Source organism: Lagopus muta, chromosome 5, assembly GCF_023343835.1.
Source record: "Lagopus muta isolate bLagMut1 chromosome 5, bLagMut1 primary, whole genome shotgun sequence".
Classification (NCBI taxonomy): Eukaryota; Metazoa; Chordata; class Aves; order Galliformes; family Phasianidae; genus Lagopus; species Lagopus muta.
Genome location: NC_064437.1, coordinates 53,100,796 through 53,124,306, shown reverse-complemented (window position 1 = coordinate 53,124,306; position 23,511 = coordinate 53,100,796). Strand labels below are relative to the sequence as shown.

The 23,511-nt window shown below is 47.9% G+C and overlaps 1 protein-coding gene across 2 annotated transcripts in view; it reads right to left on the bottom strand.

Annotated features, from left to right (window-relative positions):
- Window positions 1-2,275: 2,275 nt before the first annotated feature.
- ARMH3 (armadillo like helical domain containing 3) overlaps window positions 2,276-23,511 on the bottom strand; it is a 104,955-nt gene continuing 83,719 nt past the window's right edge. For both annotated transcript variants that reach the window (XM_048944797.1, XM_048944798.1), the window contains exons 25-26: window positions 8,365-8,481; window positions 2,276-3,625 (exon numbers count right to left, since the gene is read on the bottom strand). In XM_048944797.1, coding sequence (XP_048800754.1) covers window positions 3,533-3,625; window positions 8,365-8,481 — 210 coding nt within the window. In that variant the 3' untranslated portion in view covers window positions 2,276-3,532. The remainder of the gene's footprint in view (window positions 3,626-8,364; window positions 8,482-23,511) is intronic.

Genomic DNA, 23,511 nt, shown 5'->3' with positions numbered 1-23,511 from the left:
AGGGCTGAACATCAGCCGATGGCATCGAGCCCGGCACGAGGTGCATTTCCCAGGTGGCCCATCAGTCACCTGTCAGCACCGCTTAGATAAAGGAGAGCAGCACTGCCGCTCCATGGGGACGGCTGTGACAGTACAGCGTGCGGCCAGCACAGCTTTCTCTGGTGTGGAGGAGAGGGGATGAGACAGGGCTGGGAGCAGCTGCTGGCAGCAACCGCTCCTGCAGACCCCACCAAAAATCCCAGGCTCATCACCAAGCCCTCATCCTGAGCCGCTCCCACGTGCACGGCGCAAAGAGCCCGGCACAGCAGGACAGCAAACCCAGGCGGAAGGCCACGGGAGCTCTCACCCCGGTAGCCCGCTGGGATCAGCCCATCACACCGCTGTGGGGCACGGGGAGGGAAGAAGGCGTAGTTTAACACTTCATTAGGTAACCACGAGGCATCGATCTGCCCTCCCAGCCTTTGCCTTGTCTAATTGCATATCTCCATCCCCATTAATTCTATCGGAAAAGCAGAGAGGAGGGCGTAGAGTCTGATCCTATCTTTAGGAAAATTCAGAGATGTAATTGCCGAGTGCTCTAAATCACGAGGCTTTATCCACTGTTAGCAGTATTTTAAAGCCACGGTCATCAATAGCCCCTCTCAGCACGTGCCATTAATCCCAGTTTGGAGACGGTGCCCAGCACTGCTGGCTCCAGAACGCAGTGGGGCTGCAGGTCACAGCAAGGGCTGAAGGCTCTCCTGCCTCAGCAGCACCAGGCAGAGCACAGCCCAGGGCTGCCAACAGCCTCCCCGTCCCATCGTGGGACTCCAAGAGCTCCCAGATCCAGCAGCAGGCTGGTGGGACACAGCGAGCAAGTGGCAAACCCAGCTCATTTGATCTATTCAATTGGATTCAATTCCAGCCCCGTGATTCAATTAGCCCTGGAGGGACGGCACAGGAGGGCAGAGGCCGCCGAGCAGAGCCCAGCATGAACTTCATCAGCCGCAGAGCCGGGCAAAGTCCTGCAGCACAGGTGGGCAGCAGGCGATGTAAGCCTGACCTATGATTCCTACTCACCGCATGGTCCAGGCAAAGGCCTGCTGCACGCTGCCCCAGCCGGCTGCCTGAAGCTCCCCAACGTTACTGCTTCCCTTGCAGCTTCCTGAAAGGCCACCAAGCAGGATGAGGAGGGTCCCCCCCCTCCCGAGAGCCACCTCTTCCTCAGCTTGGCTTGAAAAATGGGACCTGTACGAGCCATGAGGCTGATAGCAAAAATCACAGCAGCACTTGCAAATCAATTTTTAATAACTCTCTCCAAAGTTTAGCTCAAACTCCATTTTTCTCCTACAGAATTTGGTCATTATTTTGTAAATTATTTGTTTCCCTGCAGCGGCAGCCTAATTTAAAGGCAGGAATCTGATTTCTCCCCACACTCGCCAAGCCTCGGAAACAGCTCTTCCAATAATAGACTGGGTTATGAATTAGGTGTAAGAAAATACACTCAAGGGTGCGGATGGGACACAGGAAAGCCTGGGGTCACAACCAGCCTTGGGCAGGACGTTGGAGCTCCATGGCTTTCTGCTCAGCTCTGGTTGCCAACACAGCACCTGCTGGGCACAGGGCCACCCCCAGCTCTCCCCGTGGTGACAAACATTGCACACACCACACAGGCAGGGCTCTGCTATTTATTGAGCTCTAGGTACGTATGTACATCCATTTACAGTGCTTGGGGTGGTGACACTATGACAAGGGGACGTGCATGGCAGTCTTCCCCAGCTCAGCCTCTGGTGGGGACAACCTCAGGAGCTGCTCCCACCCACAGCCCAGGTTCATCACAGCAAGGGGACAGCACAAGAGAGACAGCGATCATTCCTACCCCTTTGCCAGTGGAGAAATGAGCACCTTCCACATGCCCCAGCCTGCTCTTGAGCTGAGTGGCTTCCTGCAGCCCGTTTGCTGGCCCAGCAGCATCCTGCTGACACGCACCCACATGGCACAGCAGCAGGTAGGGATCTGGCTCAGCTGACAGAAGCCAGCCAGCTCCATGCTGCAGCAAGCAGCCTCTGTGGGGAGAAGCTGATGCTCCCAAGGAGGACACAGCACCTAGCAGGCTCTGCAGCCAAGGACGCAGCTTTAGGTTTCCCATCCTCACGGCAGGTAAAGATGAAACATGAAAGTAATTGGTACGTGTTGACATGAATAAACATTGCCTAAAACTGGCAGAGAATAAGCACTCCAACCTGTGAGGCTAAGGGCAGGAAGAGGCACTTGTTTTTTCCTTCTCATTTTGTAGAAAAAAAAAAAAAAGGGAGATCTGGGATGCAAACAACTTCTTTAGTTCAACCTACGGAGCCAGGTCCTAACATCACTGCTGGGAGCTGAAAATGCACAGCAGGGAGAAGGTGTTTATGCTGCATATCCCTGAGTTGGCAGCCCGACACGGCACTCAGCACAGGTTCTGCCCTCCCTGGGCTCCTCCACACACTGAGCAGAAAGGTCTCCCTGTGCCCCTAAGCACCGTCCTGGAGCTCTTCGCTTGGAAGTTTGCTGCAGGCTGCTTAGGGAAAACAGAAGGACAAGCTAGAAAGTGAATTAACTACTTCTGCATCTGTGTTTTAACTGCAGTAGCTGCAAGCTACACACAAGGAAAAACTGGGGACTCGTCAGCTCAGGAAGCTCACCATGCACTTGCAAACACAGGCAAGACAGACGTTCCTGTGAGGAAGAGGATTGTCACAATGCAGTCTCTGATGGGCAGCAAGGGGAGTGGGGAGGGACACGGCCCTCCTCTGCCCCATGGAAGTGGAATATCTAAAAATTTCCCTCCAACCTATAAACAGCAGAGATGTGCTGGGCTGCTGGAAGCAGCAGTGACCCCAACCGGAGCTGGCCTCCAGTTACACAGCACTCACTTTGGTGGCCAGTATCCCTCACGCTGGCTCAACCAGACCTTGGAAGCAAAATTTCTCCTTCTTCAGTAATTTGATGGTTTGGTTCAAGCAACACTGTCTGACGTGAAACCAGCAGTGATTGGAGCCTACTCTCCTGGGAACTGATCTTACATCCCCCCGATTTCCCAGCAGGACGGCAGTGGATTTGACCTATGGTGCAGGAGGGACGGTTGATCCAGAGAGCTTTTAGGGCTTGGAGAACTTTCCCACAGAACAGACGAGCGACCTCCACCCAGCACTGCCTCACACAGCCGGAGTGAGTTTATTCTTTTGGTTGTGAGCTCTCCTCACCTCTGCTACGAAGGCTTCCAGTTCATCCTCCCTGAGGCTGCAGAGGGAATCTCCCATTGCTGCTTCACAGAAACAGCTGCCCACCCCCCTGGCACCGTACAGAATCGCTTCCTCCTCCTCCATAGGCCGACCACCTCTCCTCAGCCACAGTCCCATAGAAACACACGCCTTTGGGATCAAACACACAGCAGCAAGGCTCTCCCCTGGAAGAAGTGCAGTCCATTCTGCAGGTGGAAGGCTGCAGATGGGTGTCCCTGTCCAGCCAGGCCCATCTCTAGTCAGCCCTGTGCAGCGGCAGCGTCTCTGCTTCAAGAGATGGTGGAGAATTCCTTCAGCAGGAGCTCCTGGCTCAGCGTGTTGAAAGCAAGATTCTTCCTCACGTTGATGCTGATGGACCGAACCTGATGGAGAGAAAGCAAGATGTTTTAGCCAAGGGATGCTTTTTGGTTCTCGGGAAGCACAGCGGCTTTGACACAGCTCAGCATGAAACTGTGATAGCTCTAGAGGACTTGATGCAGCCAGTTTGCTGCATATTCTGTGCTGAGTGCCCTGAACTTGATGCTGCATGGCCAGCTGTCTCCGAGGAGCATCTTCCCCCCTTAATGATGCCTGACTTGTGGCCACCCCCGCAGCCTGCAGGAAGAGGTGGGCAGCCACGTGGCACAGCAGCTCCCATCCCTGAGTGCCTGCCCCACACTGGGCTCCATCTCAGCTGCACTCGGCAACGAGAAAACAGAGTCAAACATCATCTGTGTCAGCGCCTGTGCAGCAGCGACAGAAAGCAAAAGTGACACGAGCTCATCCAAACAACGGGATTACAGTTCCCAGAGACTCGGAGCCTGTGATAATAAGGCTGTTGCTGACCTGGTTAGTGCTTTGTGCTTTTTAAAAGCACTGAGGGATGAAATAAATAGAAGCAAAATAAGGGATCTGATACCGGGGGCTGAAGGAGGAGTTTATACTGGTGAGGCCCCTCCTGCAGCCCTGGGGGATGGGATGGGGGAAGAGGCAGGGCAGAAAGATGCTGCAAGTAGTGTAAGCCAGCATCCCTGTTCTGTCCAGGAGCATTTCTGTGGGTCCCAACAACAGAAGGAACAAGCAGAAACGAGCCCCTGGCTTCAGGAACTGCTGCTGGGGCCAGGCATCAGCTGTAGGAGGCACTGAATTCATACACATATACAGGTTTGTAAGGACGGTGAGGCAGCAGAGAAGCTGAACTGACAAATGCTGAGAGCACAAGGCTTAGCAGAAATTGTAGCTGTGGGGCAGAGCAGAAGAAATTAAGCCTATTTAGTCTGCAAAGAGAAGGTTTAGGAGGAACAGAGCAAACACTCTCCAATATGTAAAATGAGGTCAGGAAGAGAACAATGAGTAATAATACCTCCCTGGCTCCCCAGGGATGGGGCAAGAAATATTTAGCTTAATTTAAGACAAAAGATTTACATTGGAAAAGAGGAAATACTTTTAACCCTGCAGGTTGTGAAGCAAGGGAATGGATAGCTGAGGTTTTCACTTCAAGATAGATCCAGGTTTCAAGAACAGCTTACTCCAACGTAGGCCAAAAGTAGTCGAGACAGACCTGGATCTGCCCTAGCACAAATCTGGGAGAGAAGCAGGCGGGATAATGGCACACAAAAGGACCCTGACATCTCTGCAGATCTCTGCCCAGCATTTCTTCTGCTCCAACATAACAAGCAGTTCTGAGTCGACCGGCTCTAAAGGTAAGAATAGCTCAAATCAAAGCTAAATTGAATCATCTCCAGCACCAAGGCTCAGCACAGGGAGCTGGAGCTTATTCCTCTTTTGGGGTTGGACGAGCAGCCAGCAGCCAGGTGTCCGCCTGCAGCAAGGAGGAACTTGAGGAGCTTCCTGCAGGCTGGCCGAGCTGCTCCAGCCACAAGGATACTCCCAGGAGCACTTCTGGAGCAGCAGCAGGCTGCTGGCGTGGGAGCTGCCAGACCTCTTCAGGAAGGCAGATACAAGCCCCAGAAAGTAAGCTCAGAGCTGTAACATTCGTTCTGCAAGGAAATAAAGCAGTGTGTGTCCTCTCCTGCTTCTGTACAGAGCACGCTGAAGAGCTTTTAGAATTGTTTGCTCTCTATTAGTAGCTTGGATCTCATTTAGCTCACAGACTTTGGAGAAATGGGAAATGCATGAAATGCATCACTTGGAGAACAAAGAGCAGAGGAAAGGATGAAAGAATGGGAGGCATTGACCGTGAGAGGAAAACATTATTCAGTTCTAGTTTGGGTCATTATAGCTGGATTTGTGCAACACCGTACTGTTACTCCTATCTTGTAGCAAGTTCCATCAATTAAACCTGTTTCCAATCAACAAGCAGCTCTTAAGAGATTTGTACAATGGGAGGAAGGTTTACGCTGACTGCTATATCTAATTAAAAGTCAAATTAGTGTAATTTCCCCTGCAGAAATCAATCCCTAACCAGACTATTTTGAGACTCCACTGAAACCCATCCAGCTGCAGACAGTGAGCCGTTTGGAAAGATGCTGGGTGTCTGTGTATTGCTGCAGCTGCAACGTGAGGGTCCAGAAGCCCACATCCACACTGCTCACTGTATCAAAGCAGCACGGACCTCAAATGTCATCCCCAGTGTTTCAAAGAAAAAGAAGAAAAAAAAGTTAGAAAACCTCCTAACTTCCTTTTTCTGGGTCCCCAAAGGTGGCACAACAGGCCAGAAAACCCAGCTGATACAAACACTCTGCACATCACCTTCCACCACAATGTCACAAAGCCTTTGAAAACTTCTTTGAACAGGGAATGGGAGAAGAAAGCAGATTTTTCTTTGGGATTAGCAAGAAAGAGCAGCACAGAGGCAAAGCCAGAGCACTGAAGCAGTGCATTACCAAAGCATGTCAAAGGAGTGAGAACAAGATTTCTAAGCATAAAGGAGCCAAGAGAATGGCCTGGGGAAGTTTCTGCTCACCCACTTAATGGGAGCAAAGAGAGATGAAAAGAAGGCTGGAGAGGAAAATGGCTCCTGCACGTCATTCCCCACCGAGCAGGGTTTGCTTTATCCCACAGTTAGAGATAGGGACAAGAAAGCCAGGCAGAACCTGGAAAGAGTTAATTGCAAAACAAACCTTGTTTAGGAAGACAGGATGATACCAGGGTGAGCTTGGAAATTGTACTGAAAACCAGCAGCTCCCCAGCAGCCCTGCTCTTTCACTAGGAGGGCCCACAAAACAAATCCACTTCACCTTTCCCCCTCCACGAAATCCTGCAATCTCAACAGCTGAGCACAGCACACCAGATATGGGGAGGTTACCCAGCACCACACCAGCAACAACCACAGCTGAAGTAAAATGAAGGCAGCTCTCCAGTCTGAAGAGGATTTGGGGAGAACAGGGCAGGGCCTTTTCGATGAGCTGTGAGAACAATTAATAAAGCCATCCGTTTCTGTGCACCTGGAGGAAAAACAGCGTGGATGACAGGAGAGCCAGGTTTGCCGAAGACAAATCATAACCTATCACGTTGATTTCCTGCTGTGCTGAGGGAACAGCTTAATGGAAAGCAGGGGATTTTCTGTAGCTGTGAGTAAAAAACCTTTAATAGGGTCCCAATTCTCAGGGCATCGAGAGAAGTGTGGATTAAACTGTTTCACAACTGGGTCAATCAGCCTGTTTAGACAGTAATTATTCAGGCATCACTTGCTCTTGAGGAGAAGGTCCCAGGGGTGGCTGGAGTGGTAATTTTCAGAGGGGGGCCTGGATTACGTTAAACAGATTCTTAAATGATGCAGAATTTGGAGGAATCACACATACACAAAAAAGGGGCTACAAGGAAAAAAAAATAAGCCAAACTGTTCTGTAGCTGTGATGATCTTAGAGCTGAGAATGCCATTTTAATCAATCAGCCAGAGCTCCTGCCAGGCCAAATGGAAAGCAGGGCACACAGGAAGCACGTGGCCGAGAGGCTGGGGAAGGAGAAGCTGGCTGAGGAGGGCAGGAACCCCTGGGACAGAGCAGATGACAGCAGGAACATGGATGTGTTCTATTGCCAGGCTACAGAAGCCTGTTACAAGGAGGCTACCTCGCGTGCATTCTGGATATGGTATCAAACAGCAAGGCAGGAAAAAGAACAGGCACAAAGCAGCAAAGAAAAACATAAAAGTGGTCAGAAGTGGCTTTTGCCCACATCCTAACTCGGTGGTTAGTACTGAAATGACCTAAAAACATTAAAAGGTTAAACAGCATGCTGCATAAGGGATCAAAAGCAACTCAGGCACGCCTGCTCTGGAGCACATTAGACAGAAGGAGGCGTAACAGTCCCAGACTCATGCAGGCTCGTGATGGAGTGGGCTGGCCTCTGTTACTCATCAATCAGCGGACAGAGCTGCAAGAGACAATCACTGCTCAAACTGGTGGAAAGAGCTGCCAGTCAGAGAATGCTCCTCTCGCTCAAGTCGAAACGATTTTAAAGCGAGGAAAAAACAGGCTTTCCTTCAGGGCTACCAGCCACTACAAAAACACCGGCTCTGTTGGATGGGAAATGCCCTGATCCAACAACCGAAACGCAGCTCCCTGCAGCAGGGCGAGCAAATTGGCCTGCTGAAGAACACCGGCCCAGATTATATGGACGCTGCTTTGTCTTCAGTGAATTGCTTTTTGTTATGCTTCCTACCATTTGCTCTCTAAGGAAGGGACGTTGCTAGAGAATGCTGTTGCTTTCTTTCCCTGGGAACCTGATTTTGGGAGCGATGGAGGAAAGCCTGTGCAGGCAGGTGTGTGACCAGCACCACACACTGCTCAGCCCCACAGTGTGCAGCCTCACTAACAACAGCAAAAAGACTCATGTGCTCTATGCAAAAAAACCAAGGAGAAGTCAGCTCTTCCAACATGCACACTCATCACCACAAAGCATGTTAGATCCCCACACAGAGAAGGAACAGAGACTATCTGATGGCCTCACAGCCTGGTGGTTCCTCCTTAGCCATATGCTGCAGGGCAGGGAGCTACAGGGTTTCAGATCAGCCAACACACAGCATTTGTTTGGATTCAACTCCTTGCCCCACCTTTGGGTGCAGCCCCCAACAAATTGGGCTGCTCAACTATACCCCAAATGCCTCCACTCAGATCCTAAGCAAAAGCTTCAGAACAGAGCCGTTGATCCTGCAGCTTACCAGCTCTTTGAAGAAGGCAGCCTCCTTATGCTGCTCAGAGTAACGCTCGTACTGATCCAGTCCATCCTGCAGCTTCAGGGTCAGCGTGTCATAGTTGGAGCGTACCACTTCCAAAACCTGCCAAAGACAGTCAAATGCAGCAGAAGAATCAGTGCAGGTGCCTTTGCACAGCCTTACAACAAGGCTGGGGTAGATCACATCTCTGGCACCTGTTTTTGCAACATAAATGGCTTTAACAGTCAATATTTGGTACATGACTAATAAAATGGAGGTGGGCACGAAAATATTCTTAATGCCAGTAAGGAACAGTCCTCAAATCTACAGTTTCTGCTTTCACAAGAATAGTGGATGAGCCTCTAACTATGGCAGCAGCAGTTCCCAAATGCAATTACATCACAGGAGATGTAAATGTGATCTCATTAAGTGAAGCAGCTAATCACCACATGCACACACCCAAACGTAACACAGTAGGCACTATGCAAACACAGGCTTGCCTGACCCCCAGCTCCTCACGATGCTAGTTTGTCAGCACACCACTTGCTTGCTAATTACAATTCACAATCTGCTTAAATGTTGGCTTCTACAGTGGCTCAGTTCAGCCTCCGTACTGAGCACTGCACTTCTCTGCCGATGGGAACAAACTTGATAGACACCAAGGTAAAACCAAGTCTGTAATGAATTCTGGCATTAGAAACAAGTGGAGCTGCACATCCAGGTTTTCCTGCCCAGGAGATACCTTTTTGTTGCCTATAGTCGCTGCAGCCAAATCACTCTGCTTATGCTGCTGCCTTGCTCTGCTCCCAGCACTGCACATTCGTAGCTATACATCTCTGCCCTAATGAACTATCTGCTCTCCTGTCTCGGGGACAGCAAGAGGCCCACAATACTTTTTAGCTTCAAAGCACTGCTTGGACAAATCCATTCCTAAAGCATTTGTGAGACGGCAAGTGGCAATAATCTTCCTACCAGGAACCATATAGCTCAGTACTCCTGGGTAAAACGTATGCTTGAAACAGTTCTCTTAAACAGGAATTTCCTTCCTAGGCTGTTACCACTTGGTCTCAGAGCTTAACAGAAACACAGATATCAACAATATCAGCATCTGAAGTTTGCATTACAGAAGCTTACGTGCAGCCATGAGCATGACATAGGGTGCAAAGTGGAAAAGAAGAGTACCCTGCCCTACGCAGGCTAAGTGCAAGTTCCCACTATGGCAGAACTCAAAGGACATCACCCAAATGAGGGCTGGCCATAAAAAAGGGACTCAGAAGTGGCTGCTTGGTGAGATGGTCCCATGGCACTCTTTTCACAGCTCAACTGCCCTCCAGCGCTGCAGAGACAAGTCAGAGGAGGGAATCAGTGTTTTGTGAGGTTATTTCAGAACAGCCTGTCAGTGTCCTGCTGCTGCAGGAGCATGCAGTCACCTCTCCAGGAAGACTCATTTCCTAATTCTGTTTGTCAGCTCCACTGGCAAAGGAAGAACTCTTTGCAGTAACAGCCAACTCCAAATTCACTCTGGCCCTCTTACTGCTGTGTGCAGAAGTTGGGAGAAAAAATACGGAGCCAAGAGCAATGATGGAAGACAGAATGCTAAGTACAGGAATGATTTAGTTTAGGGTACAACTATCCACTAGGAACAGAGATCAGAAGTGTAATGCACCTGCTGAGCAACAGAGCATCCAGCAGCTGGCATGAATCAGAGGGCTGTCCTCCTGTCACTCGGAGGAAGCCAAACTGACCAAGATTAGTAAGACACGGGGCAGCAGCCCTGTCTGACAGGTGAGGAGTAGTTCACCAGAGGCAGCAGTGAGCCTTGTAAACAGCACCCTGTAAATCAGCCATCCTGTGCCACCTCTGAAAGGCAGCTCACCACTCTGTGCTGCTCCAGCAGGACAGGGAAGGAGTGAGAGACCCCAGGCCCTGCCGTGTTACTCATTCCTTATCACGATCTCCGCAGTGAACTTGAGATCAGCTTATTCCTTTAGCTGTGAACAGTCATTGGTTTCCATGTCTTATCTTTTTTTAATTATGAAATAGAACTTAAAAAGAAAGGGTAAGTTAAAAATAAACAGCTTTTCTTCACTGCCTGATAATTTCCCCTCCTTGCTGCCGCGGAGAAAAAATGCTATGTGGGATCTGAGATAAACCCACTCACAGATCATTTCACTTATACTCTGTAATGGATAGGAGCTGTTACTGAGATTAGGACCTGCCATCCTCGAGACAATTCCATCTGCTCTTTAAGATGCAGCTGCTAGACAGAAGAGAGGTTAAAGATTGCAGCAGAAGGTATTAAGAACTTCTAACATGAAGGTTTGAAAGGCATCAGCATTCTGTACAGATGACAAACACTCACATCCTCCATGTGACAACATCCTGAGCTGGTATCCTTTGCCTTTTTTACACTTGCTTTGACTTCTGCTCAGGAAAACGACTGCAAGGGTGTCCTTGCGAGTTAAATGCACAACACCATTATCTGTGCCTTTCTCCAGTACAAAAGACCTAGGAGAATTTAACTTCAAGAGTGACGCATTTCTCTTTCAAGATCCTGCCCCTAGAAGTCTCCATGGAAGAGCAGAAAACATCAGAACTGAGGTCACAGTCATAGAATCATCAAGGTTGGAAAAGACCCCTAAGATCCTCCAGCCAACCCATCCTCACCATGCCCATAACCACATCCACAGGAAGGAGGCTAAAAGAGACGTTAAGGTTTCCTATTCCATTAAAAGCCTGATGTGCATTTTATACTGGAGTCCTTCAATTGGTTTCTTTCCTCCAGATTTAGTACAGACCTTTCCCCCACGCTAAGCTGCACGCACAACTCGCTGTCCCCAAGCATTTCTCTATAGTGAACCCAACTGAATAGCAACATTCCTCACTGTAATGAAAAGGCTGCTGTCACCTGGGCTACAAAGAGGCCATTGCCTCTCCATACAAAGTGCTCGATAATTGACACAAATTTTACAATAGTATCTTCTAATTAATATGGAAAATGATTTTTTTTTCCAAATGGCATCGCCCTTCTCACAGAGCAACTTAAAACTTGCTGACGCAGGATGGAGTCTCTGCTAGAATTAATCCCCAGAAGTGCCAAAGATAAAGCAGATAACAAAATAATTAGAAGTTAAATAAAAACAAGCACACAGCTGCCACATTTCCAAACAGACTCTGCCCAGACCCCTGCTGCACTCAGCTCCTTCTCCCCTTCTGCCTGAGCCAAGCTCAGAGAGGATCCACTCAGGCTGTCAGCACTACCCAGCTGTGCAGGAAGCAGCTCCCATTCACCCACCCTGGGACAGGCAGCAGCGTGAAGCCTTCTCTGCCCCAGCACTACCTTACCTTTGCAGCTCTTCTGGAGCTAAACGCAGTGCTGGTGCTCCAACATCACCCTTCACCCCCAAACTAATCAAGCCATAAGTCTTAATCCCATGTTCCTGAATGCTAAGAGGAAGAGGAGGAGGATGTTGCTATGACAGTCACAATTCAGATTCCTGTGTACAGCACACATCCACAGATGTGGAGTAGGCCTGATGAACACAGCAGGAAAGGAAGATCTGGGCGTGAGATGCAAGCTGTCACACCACGCATGTACAAAATACACAGCACCTTGCCATTCCTATTCCCGTGCCCCACATCCCTTGCACCAAGCACCTGCTGCCTGCCCTGCATGCACACAAAGGTCCTCCAGCCCTCTCCTGCTGCTGGCTGAGAGCGAGCCTGGGGCTGCTACACAGCCCCCAGCAGTGCACACAGCCCTCACTCTCAGAGGAGAGAGCAACAGCCTTGTCTAACCCGAGGGCAGGAAAAATCCCTGGAAAGAGTAAAAAAAAAAAAAAAAATCACTAACCCAAATGATTAAGTGACAGCAATTACAGGCAAACGTCTCCTCTGAAGCATGAGAAAGGGCTGCACCAATGCAGGACTAAGACACAAGAGGTCTGCTCAGATTGCTGGAGAGGGAAAGGTCTACAGAGTGTACTCAGCTGCCCAAAAGGACACTCGGTGTCGAGGAGCCTGGAGTTACACCTCTGTGTGTCAGATTTGATCCTTCATTGCTGATGATCACTCCTGGCCATTGCTGGTAGTTGTGCTGTGTGCTGCACCACACTGGGCCCAGCCAAACACAACTCCCCACAGCCCAGATCCTTCCTGAGAGCTGCTTTCATCCATCTGAACTTGCAGTACTGAAATCCAGGCCTTGCCACTTCCCTACACAAGACAAAAGGTTTTGATAGTAGGTAAGAGATTATTTTTATTTTACCCAGCAACATCAAGGAAGGACACTTCACATCCCCTTTTGCTCATATCTCAGCACTCAGCCATTCATGTTGGGCTCAGACTTTCAGCAGCTCAGACGTTTGTTCGATGATCATACAAAGATCTGTGATCTTTAAAGGCACAAACCTAAAAAGTTGACAGTTTCCATCCATGAAGCAGGAGTGTTCGGTGGCATTCTTTCCTCCTCTGCCCACCAAGTGCTTCTTTGAAGGATAAATAATTGATGCACTGACTCAGAAACAACTGCTGTTCTCCCAGTGCTGCTAGCAGAAATTGCATCCTGCTTTTGGACAAGAGTTATCTGCTCCACAAAGGTTTCCAAATCACCATCTACCAGAAGCCAGAAGGCATTCAACTTTACGGGGATATTTTTGAAAGCTGCATCATTTCCAGACTGGTTGGGTCAGTGGGTCTTTTCCCACTACTAAATAGTGTCAGATAAAATCTATGGAGGATCTGACTTCACAAATAACCAAATCCGAACCATCATCCAGCACCACCAGGAAGTCTCCACGCCAAGCTCCTGTGGGACAGATCAAGACGAAACCCAGGAGGCAATTGTGTCATTCAAGGGAAGAAAATGGGTATGGTGCATTTGTGCCATGAGAACGACCATCCACGCACTGCACAACGCTGGCATTTCCAAATTCCAGGCAGAGGAAAAGAGCAAAATATCACCACACCAACTATCTTTAAAATCATCTGTTAATAAACCCCCTCCAAAGTAGACCTTCATACCTAGATGGGGAGATCTGCCTGGAAATGGAGTAAGGGGAGCCCACGAACTTCCCTGCTGTTAGAACTTAGTGAGGAAGGCAGGCAGCAGACGGGATGATGGCAGGAGCATAAAACCCCAAGATAGATCGATCTGCTATTCTGGAGTTACAGCCCATTCTGAAGTTGTGAACCCTTCTCTCCAGCTGGTGGCATTTATGAAAACACTCCTCACTGCTACATATGTGAGAGCACTCGCAATTCTGCCAAGGTTCCAAATGCACTGCAGATAGCTATGGACTGGACTGTTAATTTTTTTATTTCCCCATTGAGCTCACAATTAACTTAAGTGCTGAAAAGTGATGGGCTGTTCCAAGAGAAGCTTTTATCCACCAGCTGCATTCTAGCACAGCAGTAAATCAACTGCTGTCACCAAAACAAGAAGAGCATCCTTATGCTCTCTGTGCACACTACCTGCTCACAGTTCAACCTACCGGGCCAGCCAGCATTCTGCAAATGAATGCTGCGATTTGTGTACGTTCACTCGTGCTATCTTCTCCTTTTAGAGGAAGATTTTGTTTCCCTGAACATAGAGAAAACAGCAGCAGCTTTCCAACATACCAGTTAACTGACCAATTAAGGTCAGTAACCCTGCTGCCCAAAACAAGATACAAGTTTAAAACTCTTCCTAAAGATGTAAGCTGTGGGCTCCTGCTGCAACTGACCTGAGAAGCCAGGACACAAACAGCTGTTACAGAAATCAAAGACAGCTACAGGAACCTACAAAACAGCAGCTGAAGATTTTAAGAAAAGGTCAGAAATAAAACCTTTCTAGGCATGGCAGGCAGAAAGCATCCTGGCAAATTCTGAAATGGAAATACACAACTCTGGGTTCAGATTGTCTTGATGAGGTGATAACAGCACGCCTGGTGTGCACCAGGAGAAAAGAGGAAGATAAGGAAGTTTGTTTCTAGTGAAGAAATTAAGATGTCCCCTAAGTCAACCATCTTCTGGGAAAAGCTGTGCAAAAAAACCACCCTTACCATTCAATTTAACCTGAAAGACAGAAGCAAGAGGACTTGGGTTGAAGGCTGACCACAAATGGTAAATGGACAAGTTCATTTTGAGATGGAGAAAACCACAACTTTTAAAAGCAAGTAAGAAATGTGGACAACCAAGACAGCAGATGAGCACATATTTACCTCAACCCACAAGTTCTATTCTGTTTCCAGTTCTCTCCCTCATCCCATGCAGGGGGCAGTGAGCAAACAGCTGTGTGGTGCTGTGCTGGGTTGTAGCATTATGGTATTTGGACTACCTTGCAGTTCTACACCATCTTTTCTGAAATAAGGGAGCTTGAATCAATGTTCAACGTTTAGAACATGGGTTATCAAAGCCTTACAAAGTGGCAACACAGTACTGCTTTATTTTGATTATTTTTCTCTAATAGTTTCTAATCCCCTGCTTGCCTTCCTGATGACTGTGGAGCTTTCAGCCAATGCTGTCAGACTTAGAGCAATGATTCCCAGAGTCCTTCCCTGCATGGCAGCATCCAGCAGACTTTCCTACAGCTTCAAGAGCCTAAGAGCCTTATAACCTCAATCTGAAAAAATTCCCACTAAAGATATGGCCCAAAAGAAACAGAACTGTAGTCAGTTGTTAGCTACAAATAGCAGCTTTGCCCCTAGGGACAAAAACTGCTGTAGCAGGACGCTGGGGAAGCTAGCTAACAGGGAAAGGTGGCAGTGCTCTGAAGTTGGTGTGACTCAATCCATAGGAAAGTTTTAGCTATGGATGTCTTTGCAGATCTGGAATTGGAACAGACAGCTGTAAAACTGCAGGATGATCCACATAAACAGAAAATCCTGTCGTTGCCAAACGTGCTCTAAGGCTGCAGTTCCAAAACTGGTTTAAGTTGATCTAAGTGCAGGCTACCTAAGCTGCAATATAGAGCCCATAATTCTTCCTTCAAACTCATTTCCAAATTAAGGCATCCTAATACACAACTTAAAAGTGGATTTGGGACCCAAGCACTGAAGGAGCTGAACAACGGGGTGCACTGATGATACCAGGAGTAGCTGAGAAGGGCTGAGGAAGAACAGACCACGTGGCTGCTCCCTAGGAACTGAGATTGCAACTGTGCAAGCTTTTAAGAATTATGAGAGCAGTGAGATTCCCACAAAGGAGACAGGATCAAATCAGTCCCAGCTGACTCCTCGTCCCTGGATCCTACTCTAATCTCCACTGTGCAGCTAGGAAAAAAAGAACGAACATCTCTGATGACAACAGAAATAAGAGAACCAAATCATTTCCGATACGACACGCTGAAAGAGAAAAGCTTGTTGACGTTTTAATTTGCTAAGTTATCCCTTTTTGTGCTGTTGGAATGTGTAATCCATCTCAAACTCCATCTGGACAATGACCAGAGTTGAAAGGGAATGAGATTGTTTATGCACTCACGGCCACCAGAAAAAAGGTCTTTCGTCTGAAGAAAAAATATAATTAAAAAAAAATCACAGAGCTGCTTAAAGTTGATTACTAAGTTAATTTGGAAAGAGCATTTGAAAGGCTAGTGAGACAGCTGGAAACACAGAGGCCGCTATTCAAGAGGATCACTTGCAAGGGCAGGCCTTGTGAGATGCTGAACTTAGTGGGCTGAGACACTTGACTGAAATGGAGATGTGGAGGACAGCTATCAGCAAATTGAATTTGAGGGGGAGCAGAGATTTGGGCATGGACCATACACAGAAAGCAGGTCAGAGTTTTCAAAACAGAAACATCTGCTGCCTGTGACTGTCCTTCGCAGGGAAAGAAACCTGCGTGCGTTCTTTGAAACAACACAAAGGCACTTAAAGTTGCTGACTCCCTGTTATTTCTAGTCATTTCTCCTTATACCTAACAGAAGCGACCAAGGGCAATAGCTATGACTCTAGAAGGATTCCTGCCACGGTAAAGTGGCATCTTGCAATCCAAAGATACTTGGAGGACCAGAAGGGCTCTCGTGCCAGGGAACATCGCATTTATCCCTGCAATGTTTGTTCTTACAATCATCCAACCCATCAGTGCTCCAGCACCAGCTCTGTCACAATTCAGGTGCTCCCAGCAGCCACCCCAAGACATCAAACAGGACAAATGCCTTCAGAAGGTGCGGCTGAGCAGAGGCTGAAACGAGGCATCTCACCTCCATGAGTGACCATGCTACCTCTGCAGGGGTTTGGCTGCTGGGTGGACAGAAAGAACACATGACAAAGGGAACGTTAATTGCTAATAAGCCAGATAAGATGACTGTGCTGGCTCAATGCCCACCTTTGATGCTGAAGGCAAAGGTGACTTGTTCTGGCGCTGAAGCCGTTCTCTCCCAAGGATGAGGAGGACAAAGCATGTGCTTCTCCTGCAAAGCATCTCTGGCTGTAGAATCCTCAAGGTGAGCTGTTCAGCACAGAGTGGCAACCTGCAGAACTGCCTGTTCTCTGAATCAAAAAGCACGAAGACGGGATGTATTTGTACAGCACTACTGAAGGCTTAGCTAGGAGTGATGCTACTCTCACCTGGGGACAAGGGGTTGATCACCAAGGCTTCTCTCTCAGTTTCTCCTTCGCCATGTATCTGGATATGTATCTCCAGGATCAGTAATGGAAATATCAGCTCCACATTAATTCCTGCAGCACTCAGAGGACATCACTGTTCTATGGCCTAAAAATCCCTTTGTGAGGATTCAGCGCTCCCAAGCGCCTCTTGGACATCAAACATTTTCAAAGCTATTAGCTCTGATGGGTTTTTGAATAAGGCTCAGGGAAGCCACTCACTCAGTATTTCTCATAAGGAAAAGGCAGCTCTGACCTGGCAGGATAAAAATTGCTGAGGAGGAGGAGGAAGAAAGCCCACACAGCCCACATTCTCTGCAAGCAAGGAAATGAGATTTGATTTACTCCGTGATTCTGAAGGTGTGTTCAATTTCAGCTTGAATATCTACTGCATAAAATTCAGCTTGGCTGAGCAATGTCCCCATTAGAGGCTGTCCAAAGCAATACACGGCAACGCTCACAATGATCTTTGAAACTGAAGGTTCAAAGCCTCAGTGAATTATTTTTAAGCACATTTTTGCATAGGCAACCCACAAACCTGTGTCTTCCAACAAGTTGGAAGATGACACAAAAAATAAAAAGCAATTAGATACAGTGCATACACAGCTCCTTTCCGTTGCCAATTAATCAATTTCTTTTGCTCACTGGTTAATTTCCTCTTACTACATGGCAGAGAACAACCCTGGGACTGCTTTCCACGTTCCAAAAGGATTAGATGACAAGCAGAAGTCACTCGCTGAAAGGACTTAGGGGCTTCAGTTCAAGGATTAATAACTCAGCTGCTTTTTCTCCAGGTTTTAAAACTGCTAATTTGTACTGCATCAGCTCGTGGTTTTATTTGCACAACTATTTTTGTTTTAATGGGAATCTTAAATCCTGCTCCTCCCAAATTGCTGCCGCATTGCCCTCTTGATATTATTCTTGCATATGAAGTTTTGACTCTATTTAGAAAGGATTTCATGCTTGCTTTGCAAATTTCTTAAGAAATTGTACCTTATGCTAATACAAGTGTGAGTTTTCCTGCATAACCAGGCACGTCTGATGAGCAGCCCACTGAGGAGCTCAGCATCACCAGGGCAGCTTGTATGGAAGCTTTGGAGCAGATCCCTTTGCATCTCCATCTTGCATGTCAGCAAAGTTCTGCAAGAGCTGAGCCTGCATCTCTAAGGCGAGACAAAGCACGTGGGTCTATTATCACCTTGGGTTAACAAAGAAGACAGTGGTGCCATGTTTATCCTGCTGAGAACCAAGGGACAGAAGCCAAAGGGGTGCACACCTCTGCATTTAATGGGCTCCTGACCTCACAGTTCTGAGCACCACTCGCAACAGCAAGTTTCATTGAAATGTGCTATAATTTAACTCCAATGCTTCTGTCCCCTTGAGCTGTATGGGAAAAACAAACAAACAGAAGAAAGAAAACACGCAAGCAAGCTGTCCAGCTGAAAAATTCAGGTGCTAGAGAGTGCTGGATTTTGTTGTAAACGTACAGTGGTCCGACTCTGGCAATACCCAGTTCCTTCCATATGCCTTTTAAGGACTGACTGGTGGCTGTGCCTAGAGCTTCTGTTTGGTGTATGTTTATAAATGGTAATAAGCGGAGCCGTTCACTTGGTTTACTGCTTCGAGACGACAACTGCCAGCTACAATCAGCTCAGTCTGAACAGGAGGGCAGGCCTGGCAGCAGCCACAGCATGCATCACAGCAGCCAGCGACGGCTGTGTGTTGGGAAAGCTGTCACTGCTCTTCCTTCTCATCTCTCAGAAACACGTCAAGGGCACTAATTAGCAGGGTAGTCGAGAGGTATGGTGAGGATAAGAAGAAAGAGGGTCTAGTGGTCTGCTAAGGCCCAATCCGAAGACAACTACTGAGACTTCAGGGGACCACTGAGCTCTCCCTGTCACGTAAGTCTCCAGAACTGTCTGACACTCAGAAAGAATTCAAAGATCACAAGAGCTGCAGAACTGAGAAAAACAGAAAGAAAGCAACCTACTTTATATTCTACCATCTCATGTTCAAGAAGTGAGGACTGTAAAATGCTGGAAGAGGCACATGTAAAGGAATCCTGACAAATGTGTGTGCTGTCAGCACCATGACGGGACACAGTCCCACACGGAAGAAACAAGGGGAGAGGAAAATCCAGGCCAAAGAGTTGTAGCAGAACAGTAGCAGAACAGTAATTCCATGCCCAGAGAGAAGAAAACAAAGCTGTGCAGAGTATGAGAAGACTGCAAGGTGAAACACCACTCACCACTGCCCCAGGAGGCACTAAAGCCTCTGCCAGAGTGGCACTCAGCATCAGAACAGTCTGATCACCTCTTCCATGAGCCAGCAACAGAGGATGGGTGTGATCTCAAACATGTTGTAGACCATTTCTGCAGCATCTGTTGCCATCTATAACCAGAGAGGGGGCAGAAGAAGTTGCAGCAGGCCACGAGCAGCTGGGCACACCTGTGTAAGAACACTGGAAATGAGGTGAGCACACCCCAGCCTGGGTTTGTTTTGTAAGCCGCAGCCCTCCTGAGAGCTGGAATGTAAGGCTTTCTGTGAGAGTACAGGCATGTGGTTTTCCTCCCATTTTTAAAGAGGAATGCCATCAAAATAAAAATCTTCCTACTCCCCAAACAGATTTGACTTGCGAAATTCTTGCATCGTTCACTTGTTAAACAAAGAGCAGGAATGAAACAACCAGTCGTTTTCCTTCAAGCATCTCAACTTGACCTTTTCCAAAAAAGCTCTCCCTGACATTTGTAAGCTGAGGCCACGCTGAGTTATGAGTTTATGTACAAAGAGCACGGTACTTCAATCCAAGTCTCCCAAGAGAACCATTACCTACACCTTCAAACTATACTGCACTCAGGTGAAAGGCTTCTGGGTGAGGATGAAGGACCAGGCGATGCCTCTGGCCAAAGCAGCTGAATCAAGATCACAGGCTGCTAGCTTGACTTCATGGAGCTCCTGATGAGCAACTGGGGCAGGGTCAGCAGCCCCTGTTATAACGACTGACTTCTTTACGTTTGCTACGACATGAAGCTGCCCAGCCCCAGCATCACCGAGTCCTATTTCTAAAACATCAACTTACTAAATAGTGACAGACACACCTCAAGCAGTCCTGCAATATTATCCCTCTGGGCACTACTGAGAGTGGAAAGCTCAGCAAGAACTGGATGATGTGAAGCTGTCATCAGCTGAAGGAATTAAGTTCACATCATGTTAATATTCTCTCCTGCAAAAAGTGTGTCATAAGCTCAGGTGTCTGCAAAGAAGGCTGAGATGAAGCATCACGGCAGCTTTCTTTTTATTCCAAAAAGGGGAGTTTTAGCCCAGCGACAGCCCTGTTTTCTTTCCATGCCTACAAAGCAGCTTGTAGGTGGTACTGTAATTAAATAGGTCCATCACTTAAAATAGAAAAGCACATCCTTGTAAAGAGGAAAGAATTGAGAGTCTGTAGTGAGATGTTCCCATCAAATCCTTGGCTTTCAGGAGCACCAGCTATTGGTGCAAGAATTTCCAGAAAAGAAAGTCTGGAAATAAAAATCTAAAAAAGAGAAAGATCGGTGTCTTGGTTGTAGCCAGAAGAATGGTTTGGTTACCTTGAGTACTTTCACTTCCCAGATGCTGCTAAAGAAATACAACCAGTGGGGAGCTGATAGCACTGTCCAAAGGGACAGACTCTTCCAGTAGCATCACAATGGTATCACTTCTGGCCCTTCACTGTGTCAAACACACTCACAGGGCTCCAAGACAGCTCAGAATGTGGGCAGAAAGGCTCGTTTTGGTCTGCAAAAGATTGTGGAGATGTTCCCAAGGCTAAAGCTCCCCCCAGAACAGCCGGCTAACCATACCACGCCAGCAGCTTGACCTGCTCCCACTGCTAAATCACACTGCAAGAAATATGTCATGTCCTTTGCTGACATCAGATGTCACTGCATGGAGCAGTCATCATCTCAGTGCCTTAAGCTCAGATTTTCCTTAGTGGGTTCTGCACACAGCTAGGCTTAGCAGCAAAGTTTCTAAGCAGCAGGCTAGAGCGTGGCAGGGGCTACAGGAAACAACGTTCTTGGATGTCATTCTGCAAGAAACTATCCTGTACTCCAAATATTAAGGATGTAACAGCAGAATTTCCATGCTTCTCCTACTGCCAGAAGTCATTCTAACTAAGCCCTGCTTTCACACAAGACAAAAGCTTCCTACATTACAACTAACACTGATGCAACTGTGACAACAGTTAACAGTGTAAGTGCTGATTGCTGCTGAGTTGCATCAGCTTATTCCAGAAATCCTTGTTATTTTCAGACAATGGTCCATATCTGCTTTATCAGCTTCTTGCCTGAGAGGCTGCAAAATACTCTCCTTTTGGCAATTCTGCTGTCAAGCAATGGATGGAGACCTTAGACCCACGGGTTGAAAAAGTGAAAGAAGAATTCCTATGAAAAACTGCCCCAGTGAATGCAAACACGAGGCTAAGAATTAATATCTTCCCACAGGCCTGCTCTCATGCCAGCAGAGAGGCAGATGCTGCTGCTGAAACAGCATGTGCTGCTAGCAATACTTAGCTCCCCAGGAGCTTATTTGTGCCTTAACTGAGCCATGGGGGAATCCAAGCGCCCTGTGACTAAGGCAGCGGAATTGATTTATAGCCTCTGGCAGATGCAGAACCATCTTTCCCATCTCCATCTCTAGGACATCCATCCTTACTCTCTTGTTGTCTTTGAATGACGTATCTCAGCTCCTTGAGCAATCCCACAGCTTGCCTCACATCTCCCACGAAGGCTGAAACAGTGACACACATCAGAGATGCCTCTTCCTCCTCTATTAAAAGATCTGCCTCTCAGCATCCTACTGTGGACAAGGAGTCTGAACTTGCCATCTTAGCATTCAAATGCCAAGTGTTAGAGAGCCAAGGGAACAAATCTTCCAGCTGAGCGAGCTCTGCTCAGGTGCAGCACCATTTGGCTCAGCAGCGTTTACTCTCCTGCTCTAGGAGGCACAGAGACTGCAAAGCTCTATTTGCTTCCCACTTAGAAATCATAGCAATGACCCAATTTGTCACTTTAGGGAAACAGCTGCAGCTCCAGCTAGATGATCCAGAGGAAGAAGGCAGAAAAACATCATCTGTTACAGCAGGATACTACCAGAGAGAAGGGATGCTGGCAATCTCAGAAGGCAGGGCTTTATCCTAAAGAAGCCCCCGAGTGTGGCGCGCAGTCACTGCAAAGCTTGTCTGCTTTTGGAAGAGGGCAATTTGACTCCAGCAAAGGGCAGAGGGTGCTGAGGCTGTAATTGGCACAGCAGGCTGCAGCCTGCCTCCGTTAGGGCTCTCAAGCAGAGGTGATTGAGTGTAAGGAAGCTTAGGGTGGAGCCTGGGACTGGAGTAACAAAGTACAGTGCTACAAATCCAGCTTTGCCGAGAGCAATGAAAGAGAAGTTTGCATGGTAACTTATGCATTATGCACCTGGCAACAGCCAGTGCCTATTGTTCCCGATTTCACAAGGGATTAAAAACTCTCCTCAATCTGAAGTTTTACAAAATGCAAATTGAATTGCACATTCTCGCAAGCCAGCCGCTGACAGCTCCTCCTTTAATCGCAATGTGGAAAGTTGTAATTTAATCTTTATAAATGCAGACTGTTTTGATCATTCGTTTGCAATCCTCTGTGGAGCTCTCCCTGCCCCACACAGGCGCTCAGCAGTGACAGCAATCCCTAACGTCACCTTGCACTTAGCACAGCATAACATGAATGCTGCCTGGCTCCCCCTAGGCTGCCCTTCCATGCAGGAAGAGATGGACTCAAGGTTTGCTCTAGGCAGCATAAGCAGCCAAGAAGCAATTCAGGCTATAGCCTGCAGCCCCATCCTCTAACTAAGTCAGGAAAAGGGGCTGTGGGTAAGTACCTGTAAGACCAACCTAGCAGACACGCAGGACTGCTTGAAGAGCTGCTCAGGAAGAAGAACAAGCCCCCAGCATGTAGCAGTCACCTGGCTACAGCAGCTTCCAGGCCCTGATCAGTGCAGGTGGTTCTAATGAAAGGCAGGCAAGGATGTGAAAACAGCCATGAGAATTGAAGGAGAGCCTTGCTTCAAAGTTCAATGAGGTTATTTATTTATTTTACCAGTCTGTACTCTGATGCAGTCCCTAATCTGCCCAAGAGGACAGCTCAAAAATCAAGGAAGCAAGACAAGCTGTAGTGTTGGCAGTGCACGGAGGACAGAAAGACAGCTCTGGGAGCAGCCGAGGTAAGGCAGGGTCATGCATGCTGGCACGTGCAGCCAGGATGCTGGAGCAGTCTATGTGAGCCTGCAGAAGAAAACTGGAGGGCTTGTCCCATTTCTTAGTTCAGATTCACGAGCCTGAGTTAGGAATACTTCAACAGCAGCTGTTTTCTTAAAAAATGAAGCCCTTCTTTAGTCCCTCTTACAACCTACCACGCACACCCCCCACTCGGGTGACACACATTTCACTGCATTCTGCATGTTAATAGAAGGCACTGCACAGCACAAAGTCACTGCTCCAAGGCTCACCTCCAGCTTCAAATCTTGTAGCAAAGCTATCAGTCCTTGAAGCCCCCTCAGA